This window comes from Panthera tigris, chromosome F2 (genome assembly GCF_018350195.1).
Source record: "Panthera tigris isolate Pti1 chromosome F2, P.tigris_Pti1_mat1.1, whole genome shotgun sequence".
NCBI classification, from domain to species: domain Eukaryota; kingdom Metazoa; phylum Chordata; class Mammalia; order Carnivora; family Felidae; genus Panthera; species Panthera tigris.
Genome location: NC_056676.1, coordinates 1,239,326 through 1,259,172, shown reverse-complemented (window position 1 = coordinate 1,259,172; position 19,847 = coordinate 1,239,326). Strand labels below are relative to the sequence as shown.

Below are 19,847 nucleotides of genomic sequence, written 5' to 3'. Positions count from 1 at the left end.
GAGGAGAGCCAGCACCTTTGTGTTTTCAGAACGGCGACTTTTATGAAAAAGTCCATTTGGGAGTTCATGCAGTTGTTTCCATAAAAAGACCACTGCCATGATTTGTCTCTCTTGCCCCTTTGAAGGATATTTAGGTTGTTTCTGTTGTCTCATTATTAAAAGCTGCTAAAATGAAAATCCTTACAAGCACATCTTTATAATTCTGCCATTATTTCATTAGGATAAAATTTTGATGCTGGATCAAAGCATATGAGCTTTTTAAACATTTGATAGAAATTGTCATAATCTTCTAAAAGCTTTGTAAGTTTGAATTTTGACTAAATGTGTATCGTGCCTATACTTAAAGAAGGAATTTTACGTTAATTTTAGTGGATTTGGAAGGAAGCATATGTTAATATTTGAGTGTAATTTTTATTTCTAGGTACTGAAACACAGTCTTCGCTTTGGAAAGCTGTGACTTTCTTTTTAGAAAGCATTGCTATGCATGATATTATGGCAGCAGAAAAGTGCTTTGGCACTGGGGCAGTAGGTCACAGACCCAGCCCCCAAGAGGGAGAAAGATACAATTACAGCAAATGCACAATTGTGGTCCGGATTATGGAATTCACCACAACACTGCTCAGCATCTCCCCAGAAGGCTGGAAGGTAGGGTCACTGGCTGCTGCTCTTTTACTTTGAGGTCAGCACCTGGCACTGGAAGAATACTTTCCGGTACCTATTAAGAGTGGTTTTGGCTTCCTTAGAAGTTCCCATTGCTGTAGGGGTTACGTGTTCTCGAAAGTAATAAAATGCAGCGTTTTTATCTTACTGTGTGAGTAAAGTACAAAATCGTTTCTCTAAATGTTCTATTGGATATTGCATTTTATGCTATGATCGATCAAACATTTGCCTTAGGAAATGTACATTAGCAAATATTTGTAAATGTATCTGTGAAGCTTATTATATAAACAAAGTCCAGTCAGTCCATCCAGTTAATACATACTGAGTGCCTCCTGTATGCAAGGCTGTCTGCAGGTACAGCATTGCCCTAAACCGGGAGCCATAGAACTATGGTCCACAGCCCACTTCCCACTTGCTGCCTGCTTTTGTAAGGAAGGTTTTATTGGAACACATCCGAGTCCATTTGTCCATGTATTGTCCATGGCTGCTTTCATATTATAATGGCAGTTCATTAAGTAGTTGCGGTGGAGACCACTGGGTCCACAAATCCTAAAACATTTATTGTCTGACCCTTTACAGAGAAAGTTTGCCAGCCCCTGCTTCAGCCAGGCAAAAATCCCCAGCTTCATGGACCTTACACTACTGAAAATCTAAATGCTGACTCATGGATGTGTTTTTATTCAAATCATCTTTTGCAGCTCCTTGAGAAGGATTTATGTAATAACACAAACCTTATGAAACTCTTGGTGAAAACCCTATGTGAGCCCTCAAGCATAGGTTTCAATATCGGTGATGTCCTAGTTATGAATCGTCTTCCTGATGTTTGTGTGGACCTGATGAAAGCACTAAAGAACTCCCCGTACAAAGACATCCTGGAGATGCACCTCAAGGAAGAACTAACAGCACAGAGGTGGGCATTCAGATCGTGCTTGGGATCAGTGTTGTGCACTTGAAGGTTGCAGCGTATTCTGGCAGCCACACGTGTGGCTGCTGTAGTCCCATTTCCTAAAGTAAAGGATCTCATCAGTGGGGTGTTTGACGCAGAGAATCTCATTAGTTGTTTGAAAATCATCTATTTAACAAATGCCTCCCCTGCACCTTATGGTAAGCAAGTCTCAGGTGTGGCTCAGCCCCATGTTGATTTCCATGGCTGGATTAGTGCCTGGGCCCCTTGTTCAGTGTTAACCTGTGTTTGCTTTCCCAGGTCACGTAATGAATTTGAGTGTCAGGCAGTTAACACATTTATAACAGAACACACACGGTTTTTTGGTGTATCCTGCTAATTTGGTGAGCTAGCACTCATCTAGTTTCTTTTTGTTTTTCTCACATGGCAGCATTGAGGAGCTTTGTGCCGTTGACCTGTATGGCCCTGATGCTTCTGTGGATAGGGCCAAGCTGGCTTCTGTTGTGTCGGCTTGTAAACAACTTCACAGAGCTGGTTTTTTGCATGTTGTCTTACCATTTCAGGTAAACAGAGCCAATGTGTTTTTACGTTTCTCTTAGTTGATTAACATAAGCAGTCCATTTCCTTGTATATATGTGTGTTTCACGCATCCTGTATGCATGGGATATGCTGAAATGGGAATTACATAATGACTTGTTCCAGACGTGCTGACTTAGAGTACAGATATACAAATTTATAAGTGTAAAATGAAAATAAGGACATGTATATTTCCCACAGCCTTCTGAAGAACTTTGGAGACTGCTATTGTGCCCTGTGGCTAGGCAATATAAGTGAAAAAATATAACATGCAAAGCAAAGTTGAGTGAAAATTTTCCTGACAATTAGAAGGTAGTTGTCACTGTTAGTGACCATGGATATTTTTAATTAATGAAAGGTATGAAATTGTGTGTTTTTATAAAATATCTTACTGCTGGATGTTTTAGTATTGACTTTATTTTAGTCTGCAGATCAGTATTCTGTTGGCACAAAACTTCTTTCCCTGGTTTATAAAAGCATTGCACCTGGGGACGAACAACAGTGCCTTCCTTCACTAGACCCCAGTTGTAAGCGACTAGCCAGCGGACTTCTGGAGTTGGCCTTTGCTTTTGGAGTACAGGTAGGAACAGTAGCTGCACGCTGTGCTATCCTGCTGATGGAAATATATAGCTCATTCGTAACATGTTTCTAAAAACAGGAATTTAGTTGGAATTTAGTTAAGTTCTTAGCTCCATAAGTACTTTAATAGATTTACATGATCTGACTTACTTTCTAAAAGGTTTTTTAGATAAAAGAAATAGGATAAGATTCTTCTTAAACTGGGGTTTTGTCTATCCCACTTTGTTTCCAAAAAGACTTTAGAGGGCAGAGAACATTTTGTGTCTATAAAGCTGGACTGTTAACACAGTGGCTTCCTCTTCCCCTGTCCTTAGTGATCTCAGATGGCTGATTTGGGAGCACCCCTGGAGGATAATTCCAGAGGCACCACAGAAAGATACCTTCATGGCTTTTTGAACCATATAGGGCTGGCCTCAAACAGTCTCTGCTGTAGCTGAGATCTGTTCACCAGTCCTATGTGTTCATTCCTTCCAATCTGTCCTCCCTTCTCCTGTAGCAGAAAGCTCTTCTTTGCCCCTTTGTTCACTTAATGTCAACAAGTTACGTATTTAAATCGTCTAAAAGTACTCTTACTATCCTGTCTCCTCAAAGAAACAACAAGATTCTCTGGGAATTTGGGGGAAACATGAGTCAGGGAAGATTTCTTTCCCAAAATGAAACCTAGAAAGTACAGGGTCATTGAAATGCATATAATTCAGACTTGAACCTAGACCTTCAAATACGAGGTTCTCTTTAGACCTTACTTGAGAGTGATTTTCCACTCTCAAAGTTAGCAGCTTCCCAGGAGTCTTTCTATAGCTGGTAAGATACATACTCTTATCATCGTACCTTTCCTTGCTTCTTCACAGTGCGAGCACCTTGTGAATCTTCTCCTGGATACAGCAGTGTTGTCTCTGCCACCCTCAGGAGCGTCCCAGAGAAACATGGCCAGCTTCTGTCACGGAGAGTATTTTTATAGCTTGTTCTCAGAGACAGTCAACACTGAATTGTTGAAAAATCTAGATCTTGCAGTATTGGAACTCCTGAAATCGTCTGTGGATAATCCCAAAATGGTAATGAAATTTTTATTTCTTATTTTTATTATTTTTACTATTTTTTCTTGTAGCAAGAATTACCATCAAACTCCACACATTGGTCCAGAGACCCTTGTGGTGTTAGCTAAAGACATGCTCCTGTACCACACTACCTGCACTTGTGAGTTGTTTGTGGAATTTTTATTTAAATGAAATATATTTTCTTATATAATGCTTATAAAAAGATTGCCATGTTCTTGAAAAATGTCATTAGAACAAAACAGGATCTCTTCCTGGAAGGTTGAAAACTTTTGCCAGTGTTTGAAAACAAAATCAAAGGGAAGAAAACACAGCTTTTATGAACAGTTAATAATGTTAAATGGATGTGGAAACGTGGATTATTTTTTCTAATCTCTCATTCCCGCAGAATTTCTAGGCCTAATATTACAAGGCACAGCTATGTAGGATGTTGACTTTTGTGAAGAAATGGCGTTGGAGCTCCTAAGCCCGTCGTGAGGCCTGAGCCCGCCTTTGTGTTTGCACCAGCCGCCAGTTGGTCCCGTACATTCAGTGTCCTTTCTATAGTTATGGTCCTTTCACAGGTTGGCACAGAGAGCCATCGTTTCCTGTGCGATCCTACTGTAGGCCACTAGGCCCCCTCACATTGAACCTTGGAGCTCAGTGTTTAGTATATGTTGACTTTGGTTTGTTAAACTTGTAAAATTTTTAAATTTAACCCAGTCTGTAGACAGTCAGGAACTGGGAACTATTGGGAATGGCCATTTTAAGGGAGAGTACATAATTTCCTATTGAATTAAGCTTTTATTCCACACAGTGTTTGTCTGTTGTAGGAGAGTACTTTGTGTCAGATTGTACTAGGTATTTATGTTTTTTAAAGTTAGAAATGAACTTTTAATAAGTAGAACATTTTGATCTCCGAAGCTATTGAGGCTTCTGGTGAAGGTGATGGATAAAAGCCATAAACATTTATCTCCACTTCCTCCTCAGCTCCCTCTAAAGTGACAGAAATGGGTTTGTGGTTTTTTTTTTTAAACACAGTCTTAAAAGACACAGATTAAAGGAGAAAAGAGAAGAGAGACAGCACTTTGGAAGCTATTTCTAGCAAAAGGGCAAGTCGTAACAGATTTTGGGATCCAAGAAAGCTGCAGTATGACATAGCAGTGGGGAGACAGCTGATCTGTGCTGTAGAGCCTAGGCTTTCTTGGGTCTGGCAATAGAGTCCCAGGCCTCCAGAGTACCAAGAGCAGGTGTGAAGGAGAGACCAAAGAGGGGAGGACTGTGTGAAATGTAGCTGTCCCCTGCCCCCCTGCCAGGTTACCTGGCCTTGCCTTGTCCTCAGGGGATTGATCCTTCCCCACTTGAGGACACTCGGGGCAGCCAGATTTCTACAAGGGATAGGTATCTCTGTGCTGGGGCACCCTAGGCAGAGCTGAGTGGAGGATGTCTTTTTTGTTGTTTATTGGGGAAAGACCTGTAATTAAGAGTAGAGTCATGTTCTGTATATAACACCAGTATTAGAGTAATGAGGTAAAGTTTGAAATACTTGGCACCATACGAAAAACATTTTATTATTCCACAAGTGAAAACTCTGTTTTGTATTTTAATCTCTCAAGTTTAATGTCAGTTCTCGAAGTCTTTTGACCTTTGTCTCCCACTAGTATTTTTTTTTTTTTTTTTAACATTCACTTATTTTTGAAAGAGAGAGAAAGGACAAACAGGGAGGGGCAGAGGGAGAGGGAGACAGAGGATCCGAAGCAGGCTCCTTGCTGGCAGTGGAGAGCCCAGTGTGGGGCTTGAACTCATGAACTGCAATATCATGACTTGAGCCAAAGTTGGACACTTAACTGACTGAGCCACCCAGGTGCCCCTCCCACTAGTATTTTTGAACAACCAAAATGTTTCTGGTGTGTGCTGATGTTTTGTATTTTGCTCATTTTTCTGTTGGGGTGAACCTCCTTATTAGTTTTTAAGGGGTTTTTGTATATTAAGGATAGTAGACCTTTTCGCAAAAGTCCTTTTTCCTACTGGCCATTAATCTTTCAATCTTACTTGGAGTGTTTGTTCTCTACAGAAGTATTTAATTTATTATAATTAAATTTATTAATCTTCTTTTCTGAAAAGCACCAGTCTGTTCTGTGTATCTGTGAGTTCTATTTTGTAGATTCCACGTATAAGTGATATCTTTTTTTTAATCTTTTTTTTTTTTTATCTTTCTCTGTAGGACCTATTTCACTTAGCGTAATGTCATCAGGGTCCACCCCATGTTGTGACAATTGGCAGAATTTTCTTTTTTTTAGTGGCTGAATAATATTCCATTGTATATGTATATGCCACATCTTCTTTATTCATCTGTTGATGGACACTTAGATTGTGTCCATGTCTTTGGCTATTGTACATAATGCTGCACTGAACATGGGGGTGCAGATATGTTTTCTAGGTTGTGGTTTCCTTTTCTTCAGATGTATACCCAGAAGTAGAATTGCTGGATCAAATCATACTTCTATTTTTAATTTTTGGAGGGACTGTCACACTGTATTCCATAGCAGCTGCACCAGTTTGCATTCCCAACAACAGTGCACAAGAGTTTTTCTTCATATCCTCGCCAACACTTTTGTCTTTTTGATGCTAGCTGTTCTTACAGGGATGAGATGATATTTCATTTACATTTTCCTGGTGATTTTGATGCTGAGCACCTTTTCATATACCTTTTGACTATCTGTCTTCTTTGGAGAAATGTCTAATTCAGTTCCTCTGCCCATTTTTAAATCAGATTGTTTAATTTTTTGCTGTTTAGTTGTAGGAATCCTTCATGTATTTTGGATATTAACCCTTATCAGATACATGATTTACAGATATTTCCTCCCATTTTATAGCTTGCCTTTTCATTTTGTTGATGATTTCTTTTGTGTGCAGAAGCTTTATAGTTTGAATGTAGTTCCACTTGTTTATTTTTGCTATTGTTGCCTTTGCTTTTCATGTCAGATCCAAAAAAAACCATTGCCAAGACCAAAGTCAAATAGCTTATGCCCTAAATTTTCTTCCAGGAATTTTATGGCTTCATATCTTAAGTCCACGTCTTTAACACATTTTGTCTTGATTTTTATGTATGGTGTAAAATATGTGGCAAGTTTCATTCTTTTACATGTTGCTGTTTAGCTTTCCCATCACCATTTATTGAAGAGAGTATCCTTTTTCCATTGTATCTTCTTAGCTCCTTTGTCCGTCATCATCGTCATCATCGTATGGCTCCTTGCACATGTTCGTTTCTGGCCTCTCTATTCTGTTCCATTGACCTATGTTTTTATGCCAATACTATACTGTTTTGATTACAGCATAATGCCTCTAGCATTGTTGTTCTTTCTCAAGATTGCTTTGGTTATTCAGGGTCTTTTGTGCTTCCATACAAATTTTAGGATTGTTTTATTTTTGTGAAAAATGCCATTGGAATTTTGATAGGGATTGTATTGAGTCTGTAGATTGCTTTGAATGGCATCAACATTTTATCAATATTATTTTATTCCATGAGCATGAATATCCTTCCATGTATTTGTATCTTCAGTTTTTTTTAATCAGTGTGTTCTAGTTTTCATCGTATAGGTTTTCAACCTCCTTGGTTAAATTTATTCCTAGGTATTTTATTGTTTTAGTAAATGCTTATATATTCATTTTTGAGAGACAGAGCACATGTGTGCATCTGCAGGTGGGAGAGGGGAAGACAGAGAGGGGGAGAGAGAATCCCAAACAGGCTTTGCATTGTCAGTGCAGAGCCCAACATGGGGCTCGATCTTGCAAACCATGAGATCGTGACGTGAGCTGAAATCAAGAGTCAGACTCTTAACGGACTGAGCCACCCAGGCACCCCAAGGTATTTTATTCTTTGTGATGCAATTGTAAATGGGATTGTTTTCTAAATTTCACTTTCTGATAGTTGGTTATTAGTGTATAGAAACACAGCAGATTTTTGTATATTGGTTTTGTATCCTATAACTCTACTGAATTTGTTGAGTAGTTTTAACAGGTTTTTTGGTGGAGTCTTTAGGGTTTCCTATATATAGTATCATGCCATCTGCAAATAGACATAGTATTACTACTTCCTTTCTGTTTTTGATGCCTTTTATTCCATTTTCTTGTCTGATAGCCGTGGGTAGGACTTCCAGTACTGTGGTGAATAAAAGTGAGAGTAGACATCTTTTCTTGTTCCTGATTGTAGGGAAAAAGCTCTTCAGTTTTTCACTATTGAGTATGATGTCAGCTGTACATTTGTCATATATGGTCTTTATTATGTTGAAGCATGTTCTCTCTGTACCCAATTTGTTGAGTTTTTTAAAAAATTTTTTTTAGTGTTTTTATTTATTTTTGAGAGAGAGAGAGAGAGCGCACATGAGCTGGGGAGGGACAGAGAGAGGGGGAGACACAGAATCCGAAGCAGGCTCCAGGCTCTGAGCCGTCAGCATAGACCCCGACACGGGGCTTGAACTCACAAGCCATGAGATCATGACCTGAGCTGAAATCAGACCCTTAACTGACTGAGCCACCCAGGTGCCCCCAATTTGTTGAGTTTTAATCATGAGTAGTTGTTGAATTTTATCAAATGTTTTTTCTGCATCTATTAAGATGAGTATATGCTTTTCATTCTTTATTTTGTTAATGTAGCTTATCACACCAATTGATTTGTGGATGTTGAACATCCTGGCATCCCTGAAATAAACCCTGCTTGATCATGGTATATGATCCTTTTAAAGTATCGTTGAATTTGATTTGCTGATATTTTGTTAAGGAATTTTACATCTATGTTCATCAGGGATACTTTCCTGTAATTTTCTTTTCTTGTAGTTTCCTTATCTGGTTTTGGTACCAGGGTCATGCTGGCCTCAAAGAATAAGTATGGAAGTGTTGTCTTATCTTCTAGCTTTTTTAGAAGAGTTCGAGAAGGATTGGTGTTAGTTCCTCCTTAAATGTTTGGTAGAATATACCAGTAAAGCCATTCTGCTCTAGACATTTGTTTGTTGGGAGGTTTTTGATTATTAATCCTACCTCCTTACTATTAATTGGTTTGTTCAGATTATCTTCCCATGATTCAATCCTGGAAAGTTGTATGTTTCTAGGGTATCCATTTCTTCTAGGTTGTCCCATTTGTTGGTGATTGTTCATAGTGGTCTCTTATGATGCTTTGTATATCTTTGGTGTAGGAATACCTTCTTGAAACAAGGAAGTTGACTGAAAACCTCCTTGAAGTCTGAATTTTGAGGCTATTAGCTCTTTCCCCCCAGTTTGGCTCCCAGAATATGGTCAATTAGGTATATACCTTCAGGCAGGGTATCAGAATATTTTGACAAGCCTAAGAGAAAATAAAGATTAAGTATCATCATTGCCCAGCCAGATCAACCTACAGAGATCTTTACTGCCAGTGAACCCTGCCCACTGCACAGTACCTGTAGTCAGTTCCTCAATATGTGTCAACAGCCAAGGAGCACCAGCCTTTGAGGAAATGGATTTTAAAAGGGAGAGGCAACTAAAAAGCCACTTGAGACAGAGACTATTCAGTGAGATAGAAATGTAAAGAGAAAAGAACCTCAGAAAGATGAAAGGAGACAGTGCATTGACAAAATAAGAATTGGTACTGAAAAGAACACCATACAAAAAAAACTTTTGGGAATTAAGCATAGGCATCAGAAATTAAAAATGAAATTGGTTTGGAAGATAAAATTTAGGAACTCTCAGAGAGAATAAAGTAAAAAGGCAAAACAGAAAATAGTAGAGAGAATGTTGGGATCCATTGATAAGGTGTAACACCAGGACCTCCACCCCAGAGGGAAGACAGGCCCAAGGAAAGGCCTTTATGCATAACACAGCTCAGGAGAAAGTGCCCAAATTGAAGGCCTTGAGTCTCCAGATGGGAAAGGGCCATTGAATATCCAACACAGCGTATGAAAGCAGCTCCACATGGAGTAAATTTCTTGAAAATTCAGAACCCAGGGGTTCACCACGAGAAAAGATTCTAAAAAGTTTCTGCAGGAGACAACCTGATTACATTTAAAGGGATCAAGAGATCAGATGCTGTTTGTCTTCCCAAATGCAAAGAGGACACTGGAAGACTGTAAGCCAAATTTCTTTCACAACTCAGCGAAGAAGATTCCAGCCTGGAGTTCTGGCCTGGAATCTGGCCAAACCATCAGTCATATGTGAGAGTTGAATGCAGATGTTTCAGATGTGCCAGATCTCAAAGGAATCTTCTCTCCCCTGCACTCTCATCAGTCAGTCAAGAAAGAGGAAGATGTTGGATCTGGGAAGTTAGCTCAAACACAGAGAAGGGGACCAGTCTCCTGGAGGATGCTGAGGTGACACCCAAAGAACAGTGACCTTAGACATTCCAGAGTGGGAGCTGTGCTGCCACTGAGATGGAGCTGATAGACTTCTTGTTGTGTGTAGATGTCTTGAGGAGGTTTCATTAATTTGGGAGAATTTGATGACAAATAATGATAGGCACATTGAAAACAGGAAAGAAAGCAGGGAAATATTAACTTCAGGGAGATCAAAATGTTGTGCAAAATGTTTACATTGTCGTAATGATAAGAATATTGAATAGTAATCTAACCAAAATTAGGATGTCACTATTGGAAAGGTGGTGGGACAGGAAATGTGTGCGTGCAAGCCTGTTGTGTATGCTTCTGTGCATGTGTGTATGCAACAGAAGAGCACTAATTCTTCCTCTCATCGAGAATGCCCCCAGCTAAGAAAACAAGAGACAGGATGAGCATGATTTCATAAAGGAGACCACCTGATGCTTTTGTGGGAAAATTTACATGTTAAGTTGCTCTTCTCAAATCTGAGGAGTTGTGAAATAAACAGCTGTTATAGGAATAGTATCTTTATTTCCCAAGAATAGCTTTGAACCGAAAGTAAATTTTGTTCTATACCTGCCAGTCTTGATGTTGAGGGTTTTTCTTCAAGCACCATGCGTTTGTTTCAGGTGAGCGCCATTTTGAATGGTATGTTAGATCAGAGCTTCAGGGATCGAGCCAGCCAGAGACACCAAGGACTGAAACTTGCGAGTACAATTCTGCATAACTGGAAGAAGTGGGACTCGTGGTGGGCCAAAGATTCTGCTCCTGAAAGTAAAACGGCAGTGCTGACCTTACTGGCAAAAATTTTGCAGGTATCTTGAGAAACCTATTAAAAATGCAGTTGTTTTGGAATCTCTAAGTTGTATCTTTAAAAATGTGATGGAGGTTTCTTAAGAGCTCATTGGTTTGATAAATAAAAAGTATTTTTATTGGATAGTTGCTGATTACATTTTATACTTTTTCCCTTTCTGATACTTTATCTTATACGTTATCTTTTCAGTGTTTTTGCGTATGTCATCTTGCCAGATAGATTCAAAATATTTCAGGATAAGAATTGTTAAAATATTATTGAAGCCCAAGAACAAATTTATAGGTTATTTCTGAAGTTAAAAAACTTGGAAAACGTGTTAAATTAGAGGCATAATACAGAAATGTATCATGTTTTTATTTACCCTCCTTTAGATTGATTCATCTTTTAATACAAATCACAGTGCATTCCCTGAAGTTTTTACAACATATGCTAGTCTACTTGGTGATTCAAAGTTGGGTTTACATTTAAAGGTAAGTGGTGAAAAAGATTTTTCTTTTAGATTACATTCTCCATTATTTTCCCATTTTATATTTTTGCATACCTGTGATATTTTCTGTTTTTTATTATGGCAAATTTCAAACATACTCAAAAGCAGAGAATAACCCCTACATACCGGTCATTTAGCCTCAATAGCCGTCTGTCTATAGCCATCTCTCTTCAACTATGCAGTCACTCCCATCCTTGAAGGAAACCCCTGATACCATTTTATCTGATCTGTGCATACTTCTGTATGTCTCTAAAAGATAAATATAATCACAATGAGCTTACCATACTTAGAAAAATTAACATTTATCTTTGCATATGTATGATTTAAATTGGCTTTTTTGAGAATTGCTGTATTAGCAAATGACAGAATTTAAACTATTACTCAATTATTTTTCTATTAATAAATATATCTTGGTAATTTTTAGGGTCAAAAACTTAATATTATGATTTTGAAGTCCTATAATAATTAGATTTTATGCTCTAATAAAATGTGGCCTTAATGAAAGCCATCTTTTTACTAGGTCATGAAGATGTTTCTTTGGAATTTTCTGTTTCATGATTAATCAAATTTCTCATTTCTCAATATGAGAGTCTGAGAACTTACTTTCCACACAAGGGAGATAGAAAACAGCATCTAGTTTCTTCTAGTTTCTTTTACTTTTATTATGAAGTTCTGAATTAGTCTTGTGAAGGAATACTTATAAATTACCCCATAGGTGTTCAGGATGTACTTTCCACACCAAACTTTTCCAGTTTATCTCTACTAGAGTCTATATTTGTAGAAGGAAAAATCACACACAGAGTCATATACAGTATCCTGTTTAATTACACGTTAATTAAATTAACATTGGCCTGAGTTGGCCCACTGGCCTCTAGAGTAGAAGCTGAGATACAGCATCGCCTTCAGGTTGGTCTTCAATGTAATCTAGAAGGTATTCTGGAGTCATTCATTGAATCCACACAGTGCTTTATTTGCAAAACCTTTAGAAAGCAGTAATTTTATTTATTCTGTAGGATTCGTAAGCACCTACTGGTGCAGTTTCATATGTCTGCGTTGCTCCCACAGGGTCAAGCTGTAATTCTTCTTCCATTCTTTACCAATCTTACTGGAGGCAGTCTTGAGGACCTTAAGCATGTTCTGGAAAAGCTTATTGTTTCTAATTTCCCCATGAAGTCTGAAGAATTTCCCCCGGGAACTCTGCGTTACAATAATTATGTAGATTGCATGAAAAAGGTTAGTTTTTAGTAGTACTAAGTAAAATTAAAACAATGCTTTTCTGTTACATTTCTTGATGAAAAGAAGTGAAATATTCTGAGTCAGAGAAGTATTCTAACTGTAAGAATTCAGTTCAGTTCATTTTGAAAGCTGGGTAGCTGTGGAAGCAGGTGCATATCCAAATCTTTCAGAATTCACCCTCCTCCCATTTTAATTTGAAATATTTTATGCAGAAAAATATTGTGAAGTATTTTATGCATAATATATACTTTTAGAAAAATAATTCCAAAGAGCTAAGAAATGGAATATTACCAATATGGTTCAATTTCTAAAATTTAATTAAGTAGTGATTATTTGAAAATTTAATTAGTTAGTGATTATCACCTATATTATTTAATGTACAGCTGAAGGTCTCTAAAATATCAGTGGCTTAAACAAGGTGGTGGATTATTTGTTTCTCCTGTATAGTACTAGACTGTTGTTTTTTTCAGCAACTAGATACAGGTTTCCCTTGCTATCCAAAAGTAGAGCATTTCTGTGAAACCTTTTATAAGCCTGAATGGCATAAAGCAAAGAAGCATTTGCCATTAATTTATATGGAAATTTTTTGAGCATTCCTAGACCCAAAAAATATCGTCTCTTAGGTGCTTCTCATACCAAAGGACACATCTTGCGTAGAATAAATTGAGATAAAGCACAGATGCTCACAGGCACAGTTACTTCACAGCTATGGCAGTTTGATGCTGACTGAGATGCTAGCATAGTTCTTGGGGAAAGAGCTTGGTGGTGCTGCTCTCGTTACTCAGGGCATATGCTGCCTGTATAACAGCTTACTGCAAAACAAATGCAGAATGCTATTTTTGCTTTTTTTTTTTTTTTTTTTTCATAAAAGCAAAAATCCTCTGGATTTCTTCAGTTAGTGAAAATAGGTTCTAATATAGATCTTTCATAAGAGCAAGGTGGTATATCGCATACTTTTGAAAAGCAGATGATATGGGTACTTGACTGGAACTTGGATTCAACCCATAAAAAATTAAGAGAATGACCATTGGAGGGTGGATAGTGGTCTGCCATACTTGTGATGGATTGAGCCCTGGGCTAATGTCTGAATTCTCAAAAATGATGAAGATATTATCTTAGAGTAAAACAAGGAAGAAACTGAAAGAAACAGATGATTCAAATACACTAATGCTAAGGTAGAGATAAACGTAGGGTATAGGTGTGGCAGATTATATTTTCCAAAGATGACTGTACCAATATATTTTGTCCCACACGTTCTTTTTACGGTGTGACTCTTCCATTGAGAGACAAAGTCTAATTTTCCCCCTATGAATATGGGTTGGCCTTGAAGACTCACTTAGAACAAAACAAACAAAAATGCAGTGGAAGTGATGCTATGTGACTTCCAAGGCTAGTCACAAAAGGCTTAATACTTTTCTCTTGACTCTGTCTTTCTTGGATTTCTTATCTGTGGGACCCATCACCATCCTGTAAGGAAGCAAAGTAGCTACATGGAAAGGCTATTTTACAGACACCATCCATCCACCCAGATGGGTCCGTTTTATATAATTTTCCCCAAACATACAGAAAAATGGAAAGAACACTCAAGCATCTGTATAACCATCTTTTGTCATTTTGTCATACTTGCTTTATCTGTATATGTATGCATGTGGTATGTTAGTTACTGAAATATTTGCAGGTTAGTTTCAGATATCAAGATACTTCACCCCTAAATACCTCAGCATACATGTTCTAAGAATAATAATAATAAGCACAATAATGTTTTTATACCTAAGAAAATTAGCCCTCCTCTGACACTATGTTATGTAGTGCGTATTCACATTTCTTTAAATGTCCCCATGTTTAGCTGTTTTTTTTCAAACCAGTACCTAATTAATGATTCATCAAATTGTCATGTCTCTAGTATCTTTTAATCTAGAACTAGTTCACCCCATCCCTTTTATTTTTCCATGACATTGTATTTTTGGAGGAAACTTCCAGATCTTCTCTTGAATACTTCTCTTGGATGTTGTCCCCTGTTTGATTGTTTCTATGAGATGTTCTTTAACTTGTCCACCATCCCCTGTATTTCCTCTGAACTAGAAGTTAGGCTTAATCTGTGGTCATGAGATTCAGGCTAATCTTTTTGGCAACAGTAGCGTATCAGGAGGCAAATACTGTCATTGTCCCACTGGTAGTGGCCTCAAATCTGGAGGCCTGGTTAAAGTGGTGACTGCCTCATCTCTCTTGAATGGTGCATTTCTGCAATTAGCAGATCATTGATGTAGTGATACCATCTAAGTATCCTGTTCCCAAGCGGTCTGTTACCTAATGATTATTGCATCCATATTACTTTCTCTTAATGTAAATGCTCTAATATAAATATAAGTGCAGTCACTAAACATTTGAAGAAAACTTCCAGCCTAAAAAGATGTAAACCAACAGGAAGAAGGAACTCAGAGGGAACTGAGTCAACAAAGGGAGATGGGAGATGAGAACATATAAAAGAAACTGTAAGAGTAACTTCAGAGAGGAGAGAAGGTATTGTGTCCATGAAGTAGAACAAGTGCTCTTGGAAATTAAATATATAAAAGCAAAATTAAAAAAAAAAAACAACTTTGCAAAACAGAAGATAAAATTGAGGACATTTCCCAGAAGTAGAACAAACGGATGTCAAGATGGAAGATGGGAGAGTAGAGATGAGAACATTGGGTGAGTAGCTAGAACAGCTGCTGTGCGATGAAGGTCATGTGGAAAAGACACAGGTCTCCAAACTGAAAAAGCCCCAGAGTACCTGGAATGGTGAAGACAAAGTCCTCAGTGAAGGCACATCATCGTGGAGTTTCAGAATCTGGGTTCAGATCTTTAGAAGATCCTGACCGCTCTAAGAGGGAAACATATCTGCAAAACCTTAAAAGGATCAAAACTCAAATATTTAGCAAACATTTATTATGTGCCAGGTATTCGTTATAGCTGCAGAAATGGTGGAAGTATTAGCATTTGTTAATTCTCTGTGAAAGCCTGTTTTAATTTTGTTAGAACTGTTCAAAACAAAAATAAAAACCCAAGGAAATTATTATTATTGTTGTTTCTTCTAGTTCCTAGATGCATTGGAATTATCTCAAAGTCCTATATTGTTGCAGTTAATGACAGAAATTCTTTGTCGGGAACAGCAACATGTTATGGAAGAATTATTTCAATCTACTTTCAAAAAGATTGCTGGAAAGTAAGTCATAGTATTCTAGTCTGGGACCCCAGGAACCATATACATTTTATTTCTTTGGGAAATTATCTTCTCTGTTCCAAAAAAAAGGTTGAGTGGCAATTGCAGTCAACTCTTACAACTAAATTTTATTTTGTTTTTCTTGGAGGAAAAAAGAACTTATTGTGAGAATTTTAAGCACAGTCAAAGCTAAAGGGTAAGACTGTAACTGAGCATCCAAATCAAACACACTCCAGCATTTTCCGGCCTCATCACCCCTGTTTTAGCCTCTTTTCTCTTGTGCTGTAGTTATTGTAACAAAGCAGATCCCTGATGTCATTTCACCTCTAATAACTTCTGCATGTATATTTAAAATTATACTGTTATTCTTGGGTTGCTATATAGTACTGTTATCAACGGAGAAAAATTATCAGTAATTCTGTTTTCAGATTTCTCCAGTTGTCTTAACTGCTCTAGACTGTTGGATTATCTTTTTACATGGCATTTCACTGTTGTATCTCAGTCTGTCTTCATCTAGAACAGTCCCCTACCCTCTTATTTTTTTGTTGTTGTTAAAGAAACCTGGACACTTGGCCTACACGGTTAGTTACATTACCTGATCGATTTACCTGATTTTTGTCTCTGTTCTTTTAACTCGTTCCTCTAACCCTGGTTTCCTGTAAGTGGAAAGTTAGGTCTAAAAGCTTAGTTAGATTCAGGTTCAAGTTTTGGCAAGATTACTTAATAGTGGATGCTCTGTATTTCGTGTTCATGGCATTTGGCACAAGGTGTGAAGTGGTCTTAATTTTAACGATGCTAAGATTAATCAGTTATGTTTGGCGTGGGCTTTTCCTGAGGTTCTAGCATCCATTTATGATCATTGCCCCAAATCATTTATTTTATCGGGAGTTGCAAATGGTCATTTAAAAAATCCTTTTATTCCTTCTAAATTTAAGAGCTAGAATTATGTTGTAATGAACTTGCCTTTATTACTAGGACTATTTGGTTACCCAAATATAGTTTTAGTGTTGTAGGAAATCACAGTGGACAAAATGGAATGAATTTGATCATTAATTTTTTAATTATTAATTTTTAAAGTTAGGGCTTGACGCTGTGGCTACTTCTAATTGTGGCCAGTGAGTCTTTTTAAAAAAAATTTTTTTTAACGTTTGTTTGTTTATTTCTGAGAGACAGAGATAGCGTGAACAGGGGAGGGGCAGAGAGAGAGAGAGAGAGGGAGACAAAGAATCTGAAGCAGGCTCCAGGCTCTGAGCTGTCAGCACAGAGCCCGATGCAGGGCTTGAACTCATGAACCACGAGATCATGACCTGAAATGAAGTCGGACCCTTAACTGACTGAACCACCCAGGTGCCCTGTTTTGTTTTGTTTTGTTTTTTTATCAACATTATTTATATTGATTTGTAAACATCCATGGTATTTTATCTTACTGAGTTGTATTTTACATATCATAAAATTCACCTATTTTAAGTTTAGAATTCAGTGATTTTTAGTAACTTTACTGAGTGGTACCGCCATCACTATAGAATAATTTCATCCTCTTGATAACATCCTATATTAACTCACATTCCCATTCCCAGCCCCAGGCAATCACTAATCTACTTTCAGTCTTTATAACTTTGCCTTTTCTGGACATTTCATATAAATAGAATCATAGAATATGTGATCTCTTATGTCTGGCTTTTTTTTTTTCTAGCAAGTTTTTGAGGTTCATGGTGTAGTGTGAATCAATAATTCATTCCTTTTTATTGACATTTTAAAAAACCATAATTAACCAACTATAGAACATTCTATACAATGGGAGAATACATATTCTTTTGAGCACATATGGAAGCCATAAAACAAGTCTTAATAAATTTAAAAGGAATTAAATCTTACAGAGTATGTTCTCCATCCATAATGAAGTTATTTATATGTTAATAATGGAAGAAAACACTTCTAAATAACCAACTAATTAATACATTTGTAAGTAGCCCTTGGGTCAGAGAAGAAATTACGAGTGAAATCAGATATTTGATCTGATATTTGATCAGATCAGATCTGATCTGATATTTGATCAAATCAGAATTTGATCTGAATGAAATACGAATAAAGCATATCCAAATGTATGAGATAGAACCAAAGCAGTGCCTAGAGAGGAATTTGTATTTTTTAATACCTGTATTAGAAAATAAGAAAAAGTTACAGAGAGGGAAGGAGGCAAACCATAAGAGACTCTTAAATACTGAGAACAAACTGAGGATTGATGGGGGGTGGGGGAGAGGAGACAGTGGGTGATGGGTAGGGAGGAGGGCACTTGTTGGATGAGCACTGGGTGTTGTATGGAAACCAATTGGATAATAAATTATATTTAATAATTAAAAAAAGAGAAAATAAGAAATATCCTAAATCAGTAATATAAACCTGTACCTTAAAATCAAGAAAAAGAAAACTAAACTGAAGAGAAGCAGAAGGAAGAAATAATAAAGATTAGAGTGAAAATTAATGAAATCGAAATTAGAAAAATGGTGGAGAAAAATCAGTGAAACTGAAATTTGTTCTTTGAAAAGTAAATGAAGAACTGTTAGCTAGACAAACTAGGAGTAACAAAGAAGGTACAGTTCATGAAAATTAGGAAGGAAAGAGGGAGTGTTACCACTGATCTCTCAGGAGTTAAAAAGATTATAGGGAAATATGAATAACATTATGCTAACAAATTCAACTTAACTAAAATGGACAAATTCCTAAAAAGTCACAAAATACCAAAAGTGACTCAAGAAGAAATAGAAAATCTGAGTATAACCTTTAGTAAGTAAATAAATAGAATTAAAATCTTCTCACAAAAAGAAAAGAATAAAATCTCACAAGGGAAAGCCCAGACCCAGATAGCTTCACTGGTGAATTTTCATCAAATATTTAAAGAAAAAATACCAACACTTGATAAACGCCTCAGAAAATACAGAAGAAAGGAATCCTTCTCACCTTATCCTATGAGGCTAGTATCACACAGATAAAGCCAGAAAGAAACATTGCAAGAAACCTATAGACCAGAATCCTTTGTGAATATAGACACACAAATTTTCAAAAATGTATTAGAAAAACACATCCAGCCAAGGGAACCACCTGGGTGGCACAGTCGGTTAAGCGTCTGACTTAGGCTCAGGTCATGATCTCACTGTTTGTGAGTTCGAGCCCCATGTTGGGCTCTGTGCTGACAGCTCAGAGCCTGGAGCCTGCTTCGGATTCTGTGTCTCCCTCTCTCTCTCTATCCTGTCCCCATCAGATTCTGTCTTTCAAAAATTAAAAAAAACAAAACACATTCAACAACATATAAATGTTACACACTGTTGCTAATTGGGATTTGTCCTAGGAATGCAAAACTAACTTAACATCTGAGAATCAATGAATAGTATATAGTATATTAAAAGAATAAAGGACAGAAATCACATTCCCATTTTAGTGGATGCAGATAAATTTGTGACAAAGCCCAACATCCATTCATGATGAAAAGGACAAAAGGTCATCTATGAAAAACCAACAGCCAACAGAATATTTAATAGTAAAAGACTGAATGCTTTCCCCCTAAGTCTGAGAACAAGGCAAGGATGTGTACTCTTTTCAGTTCAACACTGTACTGGAGGTTCTGGCCAGTGCAGTCAGGAAAGAGAAAGAAATAAAAGGCAACTAGATTGGAAAGAAAGAAGCAAAACTGTCCTTATTCACAGATGGCATGAGGGAGAGAATCCTAAGATCTACAAAACGCTTTCAGAACTAATAAGCAATTATAGAAGTTTGTAGGATACCGGATCAATGTTCAAAAATCAACTTTTCTGTATATGAGCTGAGAACATTTCAAAACTATAACTAGGAATATAATTGTTTTCTTAATAGCATCATAAAAACAAAGTAATAAATTTAGTAATAAATTTAACAAAAGTGCAAGACCTGTGCACTAAAAATTATAGTCCACTGCTGAAGGAAATAAAAAAATAAAGATTTAAATAAATGGAGAGACATCCCATGTTCATGAATTTGAAG

At 37.1% G+C, this 19,847-nt stretch overlaps 1 protein-coding gene across 3 annotated transcripts in view; it reads left to right on the top strand.

Moving 5' to 3' along the window:
* Nucleotides 1–19,847, top strand: part of PRKDC (protein kinase, DNA-activated, catalytic subunit) — a 214,760-nt gene that overhangs the window by 78,004 nt on the left and 116,909 nt on the right. For all 3 annotated transcript variants that reach the window (XM_007085581.3, XM_042972680.1, XM_042972681.1), the window contains 9 exons: nucleotides 422–645; nucleotides 1,359–1,570; nucleotides 1,995–2,127; nucleotides 2,565–2,720; nucleotides 3,568–3,771; nucleotides 10,724–10,909; nucleotides 11,280–11,378; nucleotides 12,461–12,628; nucleotides 15,709–15,836. In XM_007085581.3, the coding sequence (XP_007085643.2) occupies nucleotides 422–645; nucleotides 1,359–1,570; nucleotides 1,995–2,127; nucleotides 2,565–2,720; nucleotides 3,568–3,771; nucleotides 10,724–10,909; nucleotides 11,280–11,378; nucleotides 12,461–12,628; nucleotides 15,709–15,836 (1,510 nt within the window). The remainder of the gene's footprint in view (nucleotides 1–421; nucleotides 646–1,358; nucleotides 1,571–1,994; nucleotides 2,128–2,564; nucleotides 2,721–3,567; nucleotides 3,772–10,723; nucleotides 10,910–11,279; nucleotides 11,379–12,460; nucleotides 12,629–15,708; nucleotides 15,837–19,847) is intronic.